General features: G+C 34.8%; 1 protein-coding gene across 1 annotated transcript; it reads left to right on the top strand.

Annotated features, from left to right (window-relative positions):
- The first annotated feature begins 989 nt into the window (after window positions 1-989).
- On the top strand, window positions 990-1,931 carry Or8c11 (olfactory receptor family 8 subfamily C member 11). Its single transcript, NM_001000446.1, has one exon. It carries the CDS (start codon window positions 990-992, stop codon window positions 1,929-1,931), a length of 942 nt encoding a protein of 313 aa, NP_001000446.1.
- The last annotated feature ends 10,399 nt before the right edge of the window (window positions 1,932-12,330 follow it).

Here is a 12,330-nt window from a genome sequence, read left to right on the forward strand (position 1 = left end):
ATATAGAATTGCAAATCTTGTATTAATTTTTTGTACCGTTACTCATAGGTCTATGTTTTTTACTGTAATCATAGGAAAATTATAAATGGCAAGAAGGCATCTCCCTAGACATTTATTTCAGAGTTATTAGTAATATAATGAGTAAAATAAGAAAGGTGACTAGTCACAACTCTGCCCTAAGGCTTGGGACCTCCTGCTGGGAAATCAGATCACCTCTAAACATCCAACACTAGTTATCACACCGGATGCAAACACAAGCTCAGTGATGTCTACCCTCAAGGGCTAACCCAACATGGGAAGAAGTCCCATAACAAAGAGAATAATTTCAAAGACTACTAATGAATTTTCTCTGACATCCTGGCCTTATAATACAAATTCTCATTTAACTTAATAATGTTTTAGAGATTCATAGAAGACAGTGATTATCTTTCCGTTATGTGAAAAGAAAGTTCAGGAAGAGTACTCAAATGCAGATTCATGTTACTCCCTGTTATGCTACTCCTACCGTGCCACAGGCATATGTATACTAATGATTATAAACTGACTTATTAGTTAACTTTAGCCCTCTTAGAACAGTGACGGGAAATACATCATGCGTTTTGATAGCAGAGAAGGCTCCAGAAAACCAAGGTGAGCAGTAAGTAATCCTTCTGTTAACAATTTCTTTTCAATCCTCTGTGGGTTAGTTATCTTATACTCTTTTGCACTAATTCATAGTGAAGTCTAGGAAAACCAAGGGAAATAATAATGTTCAGAGACATTAGAGTTCTTTCTCCATTTTTTTTGGATGCATGGAGATAAATGGCTGTGAGAAAAGGGGAAATGGGATTTTTTGAGGAAAAAGCATAAGTATAAGTACTATTTGTATTCCTTGCTAGTATTCACTAAGTACCAAACTTAGTAAGCAGGAACTCTAGTTCTCACTCTAGGATTAATGATGGGATACTTATTAATGACATCTTATTCTCTGATTATTACAGATGCAAGTCATGAAGCAAACAGTTATAGCAAGTAACTCTTCAGTGACTGAGTTCATTCTTATGGGGTTAACAGTTCAACAAGAGCTCCAGGTGCCCCTGTTTGTCCTCTTCTTGTTAAACTACATGGTCACTGTGGTGGGAAACCTGAGCTTAATGAATCTCATTTGCCTAAATTCATGCCTTCACACTCCCATGTACTTTTTCATCTTCAATCTGTCCTGCATTGACTTTTGTTATTCATTTGTTTGTAATCCCACAATGTTGAGGAGTTTTATTTCAGAGGAGAACACCATCTCCTATGATGGATGCATGAGTCAGCTCTTTTTCTTCTGCTTTTTTGTCAACTCTGAATGTTATGTGCTGACAGCCATGGCCTATGATCGCTATGTGGCCATCTGTCATCCCCTCCAGTACATAACTGTCATGTCCCCTATGATCTGCTGTCTGCTGGTGTTTGGATCTTACTTGATGGGCTTTGCTGGTGCCCTGGCTCACACAGGGTTTATGATCAGGCTCACCTTTTGTGATTCTAACATCATCAACCATTACATGTGTGACATCTTTCCCCTCCTTCAGCTTTCTTGTACTAGCACCTATGTCAACGAGCTTGTGAGCTCTGCTGTGGTTGGAGCAATTATCATTTTATCTAGCATCATTATCTTGGTCTCATATGCTATGATTCTTTCCAATATCCTTCATATGTCATCAGGTAAGGGTTGGTCCAAAGCTTTGGGCACTTGTGGGTCTCACATCATAACTGTCAGTCTTTTCTATGGATCCGGACTGCTTGCTTATGTCAAACCAACATCTGCTGACACTGTGGGCCAGGGGAAACTTTTATCAATATTTTATACTCTTGTGGTACCCACGCTGAATCCTCTCATTTACAGCCTTAGGAACAAAGATGTCAAACTTGCTGTGAAGAGAACAATGCAAAGAATCACAAGCTGAGTGAACAGTTGTGCTTCTATAGTCCTGTCCTACCGCATTGCTTTTTCCTCTCTGTCTTCTCATTTCATTCTTCCCTTCTGTTTTCTTTTCCTCTCTTTAGAATCTGGAAAAAATTTCCACTGTAATCTCTTTTTTTCCCAGCTACTATGAAATGTAACTATTGTGTCTCATTTTTTTCCACCAGCTATTTTCATTTTCACATGACTCCAAGATGGTGATCATTTTCAATATCACATCAAGACCCAATCTCAGGTTTTTCTTTATTCTCCTAAAGATAACAATATCTAGGTCTTTTTTGCTTTGTGCCTTCTCTATGTAAGCAAAGTCAAAAAGTGTGTCCTTTGTGACTTTTTCCTTTCTTTCTTGCATTTCAGAGACAATTTTGATTTTCTTTGCTTGTTTGTTTCCTTAGACAATTTGGAGTTTTATTACCAAAATTACATAGATGACATTAAAGATGTACATATAGCATAGTTGTCATTTTTTAATATTATTTGGGCACTTTAGAGAGTTTTCCTTAGTCTAGACTTCAGTTTAAAATCTGTAACAAAACTGTGTACTTTATTCAAATAATATTTGATTCTTACAAGATTCCAAGAATGCTATTAGCCTTGTCTGACATCACAATTTTTATAATGCACAGACAATCTGATTATCTTGTTGAATCAAACTGAAAATGTCACCGTTTTTCTCTGATATATGGATTGGTCTATAATTATTTTTAAAAGACATGCTTACATTTCTGGCTACAGAACACAAGGCCATTTATTTCCTATGTTGTTTACATATGAAGGATGCAGATTGGAATAAAAATTGATTTGCTTCCTCTGAAAACCAAACCATAAATATGCTTAAGGTTTAGAAATAAAGACCATACATTTGAATTTGATTCTTGGGGTCAACAGTAATGTCTATATCTATACTTTTATTTTATCATGTATCTGGTATCTGGATAAGGAAATAACTATGTGACTTTTTAAGGCTACACATCTTATGAATCAGGGACTCTTATCATACTCACTGTGCATTTCATAAAGAAATACAAAGGCAGGTGATTGTGAAAAAATAGATAGACCTTCTGTAATATAGTTTCATAATGATTTTAAAAGTTGAGATTCTGTCAAAAAATGGATCTAGCAATCATGCCTTTTATAGAGATAATCAAAAAGATTTAGGATCCAATTTTTAAAATATACATGTTCTTATAGTGTACATATTAAAGAGGCACAGACATGGGAGACAGAGTAATATTTTTTATGATTATGCATCATTTTCCTAGGACAGTGAGTCTGAGGAGATTGAACAACTTTTTATAAGGACTTATGTTCTCTTAGTTCAATGTAAATTTAAGGAGCCTACTTCATGTGACATATTTATTTGTAGAGGAAAATGACTTAGGGAGACACACAACACATCAGTCAGTTGTACTGTATAGCACTTTCACAGGACTGGAATCAAGTCAGAATATGTAGTTCTTCATGTATATCATAAGACTTTTTCTGAGGACACAAGGATAAACTTTCAGTTATTCTTCCTAGAGTACCAACAACAGATCAAAGAATCAATTGCATATATGTCAAGCTGATAACACAACATATTTTGGAGTACGTTGCTCACAGAAGTCTAGATGCTAGGATACTGACAGAAATATGGGAGACTTGTGTGCTCCTACACTACTTAGATAAGCTGAGCCCATGATGGACAATGGTTCACTGAATGTCTGTCACTAACAAGCAGTTAGCTCTACATAAAATCTTCTTCCTTCGGGGACCATTTACTAGTAACATATTCTTAGGATAGTGAATTGTGAATATTGTGAACTGCTTTAATATCAGAAGCCTTACCTTTTCCACTAGGAAAGACTGTTTCAGTTCTGAGGCAATAACATAAAAAATCATAGTATGTATATTTGAAATAAAAATGAATCTTTAATCTGTGATTTTTTTATGTAGACCATGATATTTGAAAAGATATTTGCTTGAAAATATACACTGAAAAATCAATCCGAATAAAAGTATTTGTACTAAAGTGAGCCATTTTTATTTATTATATTTATAGGATTATCAAATGTGCTTAAAGTTGCCTTAAGATTATTCTATAATTTTTAAAAGTTTTGCTTTATCCTTACTTTACATGACATATTACATTTGTGAAAACTGATTTGAAATCCACTAACATACATATGTTTTAGTTGACAGGCACCATTTCGTAAGGACACAGGGTCAGGTGTGTAAAACCCAAACCTAAAATGTACTTAGACAGAAAATAAATGCTGAGTTTTAAGTTTAAGATGTGAAATGCCATCTGAGGATTCTTTTCTAGTCAAGAGCAAATCCTGGTGCAAAACAAATCAGAACACAGCATGGCTCAGTTCTGTGAAGTAAATGGGCTTATGCCATTTGCGTGTGTGTATAGTTAGAGTTCATATGAGTGGGTGTACACACAAGATGTGCATGTACATGCATGTGCATTAAGATGCCGGAGGCTAATATCAGATTTTCACAACCAGTATCCGTACATTCATTGAGTTAGAATCTCTCAGTTGGCATCTAAACACAGCAATATAACTAGTCTAGATAGCTATTTTAGTACAAAGATATCCTGTCTCTGCCTTCTGAGTACTGCAACTACAGGCATTTCAAGGTACCGGCCTGGAAACTATGTCAATTCTTAGGTTTGTCCTCCAGTCCCCACTTTTACACAGCAAGTGATTTATCTATTGAGCTACATCTTAGCAAATGGGCTTTTTACAAGTTTAATTGCTTTCATTGACCTAGGTAAATAAAATAGCTCAGTATTTAAATCAATTCAAACTTAATAATATTTATAATTACAATTATTAGCTGCACACTCAGATAAAAGTGAGTCTTAGGAAACTCATCTCTCTAGGAAGGAATTCAATTTAAAAGAAATAGGTGCAGAAAAATGAGATATCCTACTAAACATAGAGATACAAAATGCTTGCTCTACAAGTAACTATGATTTCAGGGTAGCAAAGTCTGCTTACCTGTCATTTAGAGTAACAGTTCAGTAGACATGCTGCATGATACAATTGCTTATACCAGGTCACAAATGAGACAATGCTCTGTGAAACTTAGCTGCAGTCATGACCGGGCCCATTATTGTGTAACATATCAGTCTTGTAAGCTGGAGCATGGAGAGGATTTATTTTTAATTGAAATATAATTGCATTATTGCCTTTTGTCCTTCCCCCTCCCCCAGCTTCTCCCCATTTCTGAATTCTCTCTCAAATGTATGGCCTCTTTACACACACACACACACACACACACACACACACACACACACACACATACACACACACACAGACACTATCTATCTATCTATCTATCTATCTATCTATCTATCTATCTATCTATCTATCTACCTAATTGTCATACACACATATCATCATCACCATCACCATACCATCACCATCACCATCACCATACCATCACCATCATCACCACCACCACCACCACCACCACCACCACCATCATCATCATCATCATCATCATTATCATCATCTGTCTATTCCCTGAATCCTTTGAGTGTTGCTTGCACATGTGATTTCAGGATAGATGACTTGGTATTCAGTAACCAGTAAGGGAGTTTACCATGAGAAGGCTAATTCGTTTTCAATGTAAGCATTTCTTTGTCTGGGTGTGGGAGCGCATCAGATTTCTCCCTCCCACATTAGCATGTGTATTAACATGCTGTTTTTCTTGTGAAAGCCTTGTATAGGCATATTATTGAACTATGATGGGTGTTTCCTTTCTAGGAGACTCAATCTCTCGAAAGATTTCCTGGTACTCTGGCTCATAATCTTACTGCCCCCTCTTTCCTATGTTCTCTGAGCTTTACGTGTAGGAAGATTGGGACTTGAAACTAAAGATCAATTGTTCTCTATTTTTTGAGTACTCTTAGGTTTCTGTAGTGGTCTTCATTTACTGCAAATGAAAGCTTCTATGATGGGTTGTGAACGCTGTATATTTTGATGTGTACAAGGAAATGTATTTAGAGTGCAGGTAATAATTATGCTGTTTTAGTAAAGCACTGATTGTATCTTTTGCTTTAAGATCCATAACCTCACTAGCTGTTGGTATTGACGAGGTTTCAATTATCAAGCATAATTTCCTCCTAATGAGCTGACCATTTAGAAAGCTTCTCGTTACCTTCTAGATAGGAGGTGTTACTTTTGACTTTAAGATTGCCATGTTGGTCAGTGCTGTGATTCGTAGAGCTCACTGCTGGTTCAGAATATTGGTTGCTTCTCTTCCTTGGCAACTCAAAGAACACATTGTAATACCATGGAGGCTAGTCCTTGTGTGGTAGGGATTTCAGGTCAGATGCTGACCAATTCTTTCAAGTTTGTGTCTGAAGTGTGTAGTGTCTTCATCAAGGCATCTTATTTTCAACTTCTCAGAGGCAACCAAGGGCAACAGCAGTACTCTATAAACTTTTTAGAGTGTATTGCATTCCCTTGGCCAACGACTCAAAGTGGGTCTCCTTATTCCTAACACTAACATTTTTGTTTGATAGCCTATGTCTTTTAGGGGAAGCATTGTCAGCACAAATGTAATAATTATTTCATTTAAAATGTATATGTATGTTCATATATATAGATAAACTGATATGTATTACATGTTTTAAGTGTGAGATCATTTTTAATTGAAGGTCCTTGTGTCAAAAATGCTATGTATTTCATTGTTCACAGTTTTTAACTTCCCAAGTCTCTGTTCCTGTTTAGTTTGATTATAAGTAATAACTATGTTTTTTTAACAACACATAATTATGAAACAGATCAGAGCTCACTTGTGTTTAATTCCCTTTCCCACTATTTTTCTCTTTTATTGAAAATAGATTTTATTGTCATATAATATATCCTGAGTGTGGTTTCCCCTCCCTCATTTCCTCCAAGTTCTTTTCTTCCTTTTGTCCTATCCAGATCCCATTCTTTATGTTTCACAGTAGAAAACAAGAGAATTCTAAGAGATAGTAACAAAACATAACAAAATAAAATATAATGAAATATAACAAAACCCATCACATCATAGTTGAAAAAAGCAAAACAACAGAAAAAAAAGAGTGCAAGAGAAGTCAGAAGACTCAAAGATTAACCCATTTTCACACTCTGGAGTCCTATATAATCCAAGATATATATATATAAAGTGTGTGTGTGTGTGTGTGTGTGTGTGTGTGTGTGTTTGTGCACATGCCCATGAGCTCAGGAGTTGATTTAAAGGGCTTTCTTCTGGTATCTACTATCTCTTCTGGTTCTTATACTCTTTATGTCTCCTCTTCTGCTTGTCTGCTGGGTTCCCTGAGCTCTGAGGGAGGGATTTGGGGGAGACATTTCTTTTAGAACTTATTGTTCTAAGGTTTCTATCTTTCTCTGTACACTGTGTGGTTCTATGCCTATTTTTTCTCATCTGGTCAAGGAGGAAGTTTCTCTGAAAACTGCTGACAAAAATCCTGATCTAGGAGTATAGAAGAATAGGACAACAAGTCAGTTTTATGATTTTTGCTTCAGCTTGCCCTAGGTTTCTGGACTATCCAAACTCTGGTTTCTCTCCATTTAGTTTAATGTTAGCAACTTTTTTGCTGTATATGGCTTTTACTATGTTTAGGTATGGGCCTTGAATTCCTATTCTTTCCAGGACTTTTATCATGAAGGGGTGTTGAATTTTGTCAAATGCTTTCTCAGCATCTAATGAAATGATCATGTGGTTCTGTTCTTTCAGTTTGTTTATATAATGGATCACGTTGATGGTTTTCCGTATATTAAACCATCCCTGCATGCCTGGGATGAAGCCTACTTGATCATGGTGGATGATTGTTTTGATGTGCTCTTGAATTCGGTTTGCCAGAATTTTATTGAGTATTTTTGCGTCGATATTCATAAGGGAAATTGGTCTGAAGTTCTCTTTCTTTGTTGTGTCTTTGTGTGGTTTAGGTATAAGAGTAATTGTGGCTTCGTAGAAGGAATTCGGTAGTGCTCCATCTGTTTCAATTTTGTGGAATAGTTTGGATAATATTGGTATGAGGTCTTCTATGAAGGTTTGATAGAATTCTGCACTAAACCCGTCTGGACCTGGGCTCTTTTTGGTTGGGAGACCTTTAATGACTGCTTCTATTTCCTTAGGAGTTATGGGGTTGTTTAACTGGTTTATCTGTTCCTGATTTAACTTCGATACCTGGTATCTGTCTAGGAAATTGTCCATTTCCTGAAGATTTTCAAATTTTGTTGAATATAGGTTTTTATAGTAAGATCTGATGATTTTTTGAATTTCCTCTGAATCTGTAGTTATGTCTCCCTTTTCATTTCTTATTTTGTTAATTTGGACGCACTCTCTGTGTCCTCTCAGAGAATTTTGATATACCAGAAAGGACTGAAGTTGCACACAGATCTCCCCAGGAAGTGAATTGACAGCACTGGGGTAGAACAGGAGGATCAGGTGGGGAGGGAATGAGAATACAGAGAGAGACAGCTAGAATTGAGATACATTTAAAGAGTAGCATGGAAACCTAGTGCAGTGGATCATTCCTAAGATACATGAAGGCAATCCTAATGAAATCTTCAAATCATCAGAGAGATAGAGTTCCAACTTGTCAGCTCTTGTCACCAAAGAGATTCCAGAACTGCGACTGCATTATATCTCCCTATTCTTTTAATAACGTGAACGGTGAAACTCTTGACTTGGGAATGCTAATGTCGACAAACTCAACTGTGGTACTCCAGCTTCTGTTTTGGAAATATTGTCTACACACACACAGCCTTGTTATGATACAAGGACCAAATACTCTTATGCTGGTCTGACTAGCATGGAAAACTTGTATTATCATAAATAGAATGTTTTTCAGCAAAACTGGTTTTTCAGAGATGCCAAAGCTTACAGAGACCTTAAAGACACTATTATAGTGAAAAGCAAAGCAAAGCAAAACAAAACAACTAAGATAACTGTAAATCCATAAGAGCATATCCAGAAGTCACATGGTGTAAGAATCCTTCTATTATCCTCAAGTTAGTCATACAGTAGAGATGATGATGAGATCATTAGTTGACAGAGAATAAGATGGTGATGTTAGCAGTGCAGATATATATATATATATATATATATATATATATATATATATATATATATATATATCTCCTATATGGCGCTGTTGTTTTATATTGATAGAATTATATTGTATCTTGATTTTGGTCAGTTTGGGAGTAATATTTGTAGGATCTGTGCACTCCATGTGGAACATAGAGGTCCACAAATCTCTACCAAGACCTGCAAACATGCCCTCCACAGAGTTCCTGATTAATAACATTTGTTGTCTAGTTAACATTATTGGACCAATGTTAGTTTCTTATTTTTGCTATTGTTTTATACTTCTAATGTCACTATAAGCAGAAGTTGTATGAAAATAATTTTTATGTCGCTTAAAAAATTTTATGTGAATTACTATTAAATAATTTTAAGGACCTTGTTTTGATTTTCTTATATCAGTCCAACAAGTCAAGGTTCCAATGCTCTACACCCTGCATATCTTTACCAAGTGGTTCTTTCTCCCTGCCCATTGAACCCTCCAAACCTGGTTGCATGGCATTTCACATATGTGTGTGCATAGCCTATCCAGGCATGAAAAATATTCATTTCTCTTTTTATATCTTTTATTCAGTGTAATGAAAAATGTATCTCATCTAGTAGTGTGTAAGCCCGCGTGTGCGTGTGTGTGTGTGTACGTGTGTGTAAGGGAGTCAGAATATTTTCAGGTATTTAAATATTCCCATTTTTTGAAAGTTGACAGCCTTCAGATGTCTATGTGGAATGTTCTGAGACATATTTTGTCAAACGAGCATCAATAGATTTTGAATTACTGGCTTCTCTACATGAACACTGATGCCTCAACTAACTATAGTTAACTCCCCTATTACAAATAACACATAAGAGCTGAGTCCTATGTATTAACTACTTATTTAACTTTCTTTACACTCTCAAAATGACTTGTGTATATTATTAGTATATACATTAACATAATTGCAATATTAATGATATAAATAAAATTAATGAATTGCTTATTGAATGAAATAATAGCTGTAGTAAATACGTATTTGATGATCTACCTTAAATATAGTTTTCAAAAATTTAAATCTCTTCTGATACATTTATTAAAATTAACAGAGAATCCTCTGGAATGTGTCAGTAATGAACTTTAAACATTAATCTAGCAGTGTTTTCATGTAGTTTCATGTTACAAGCTTTTACATTAAAATCCATTCAATGTATCAAGTTTTACTTAAAAAATATAACAATGTACATATCTTTCATAAGTAAATCTCTATGTATAAGTATAAATTGTGAAGTCATGTTTTCTTGAAATGGTCGCTCATAAATACCAATATATCTTACCTGTTTAAATTTATTCTATTATGCATAAAGATTTTTATACCAATGGAAGCTAACTAAAGTGGCATGGAGTGAAGGACCATTCCAATTTTATATATTTGTAAAGTAGCAATGCCTAAGAACAAATTGCTTATTTCCTTGCCTAATATATGTGTAATTCAACACTATGGTGGCCATCAATTTATGCATAAATAAAGATCATATGACATCATACATTTTGTATGTTTATCACTTCATTTATAAGTGGTGTCACAATATTTTATTTGTGTGAAAAGTGGATGAAAATGAGGATCATCATGCTGCATGTAGGATATATAGAGAAATATAAAAGTTTATAGATGTGAACAGGGTACTATTAGGGTTGTAGAAGAGAAAAAAATAGAGAGATGTGAAATAGAACAGTATGAGTTGAATATGTTTAAAGTTTATTAGATGTAATTCTCACTTTCTATGATAAATATATAATAAATTTACAAATATGAGCATCACACAATTTAGATCAATCAGATACAGATTTTTGACTAAAACTAATTCACTTCATAGATAGAATCAGTGAAAAATTTAATGGTGTTAATTGTAGTTACATCTTTTCTAAGTCTATACCCAGTGGACTAGATAATCCCTGGTGAAAGTACTAAGTGTATTATGACAAAGTGGGATTTAAACATAGACCTTGTTTTTTCCTTTCCTTCTTGATCACTACTGAGTATTCCTTAGGGGAACCTGTTTCTGGATTTCTAATCATATCCAAAAGATTACAGTCTGTGTGCTCTATTTAAGTGGTGGCTCTAGAGTGATATAAGTGACTTTCTTTCACCCATTTTGGGAAAATGATTAGTTAGTGTTTTTCATATCTCAGAGTGAGTTGCAAATCATGAGATCTGTGTGCTGTGACACTTTTAACCCACAGAATTTAATGATGACATCTGGCCACCCTTAATTGGTATTTGATTCCAATTCCATGTCCTGAATATTGGAGATGAGCTCAGTATATTGAAAGGACTGTTCAAAAATAAGAAAAGGTGAGTTCATTCATTTTTATTCATTTCTGCAAGTACATTTATGTATAAAAAAGAGTACTTATTCCATTGAAAAACAAACAATAACAACAGACAAATATCGGATCAGTAGTACAGAGCTCAGATTCTGTTGTTGTATGTTGGTTTTTTTCTCCAGTCAAAGAGCAAGACAAGCATAATAGTTCCAGGTGACACATGAAATACAAAGCTATCATAGCAGGGAGTGGGTACTTATTTTAAAGAAATATTAAAGTACCATGTACAGAAAGATTTTATTTATAACAAGAATATAGTTTGAGCATTAAAATATGTATCATTAATGAAACCCACACCCACATTAATTACTATTTTCCCTTTTATGCCTCTATAAAACTTTGAAAGCAAAACATTTGTCCATCCCTGTGTGAAGATAGGTTAGAGTAGAGAAAAATGGGAAGAAACACTGAGGAATATAATTAATTCTTACATTATTAAGAAGATAAATTTTAAGCTACTGTGAATGTCCTCTACACCTGTTATAAATTGTTAGCTTTATAGAATCTATGGAAACCTTTCCTCACACTGTGAGGAAAGAGTCTTACGACTGATGGTGCTACAAGAGTTCACTGTATATATACAACACAGGAGAACTAGAATGTATAATGCAACTAAGGGATTGAAGTTGAAGGACCTGATCAAAGAGTGTTTTTTTGTAAACCACATACCACCACCTAAGTTTATTAATACATATGAATGTGAGTAGGGCAGATTATCTCAATAAGTTGAGGCAAGGATAGAAAAATATTATTTTAGTATTCAACTTATAAAGCTAAGCATGAGCTAACTCATATTTGCCATAAAAAGAGAGTGTGATAATTTATTCACATGACAAAACATAACTTTTGTCAATTGTGGTAAATTCAGCTTATGTTAAAATTTTGGAACAGAGCTGGTTCATCCATTAATAAAAGTTTCTTCTCTCCTAGATTTTCAAAGGTAAGC

This window comes from Rattus norvegicus, chromosome 8, assembly GCF_021556685.1.
Source record: "Rattus norvegicus strain SHRSP/BbbUtx chromosome 8, alternate assembly SHRSP_T2T, whole genome shotgun sequence".
In the NCBI taxonomy this organism is placed as follows: Eukaryota; Metazoa; Chordata; class Mammalia; order Rodentia; family Muridae; genus Rattus; species Rattus norvegicus.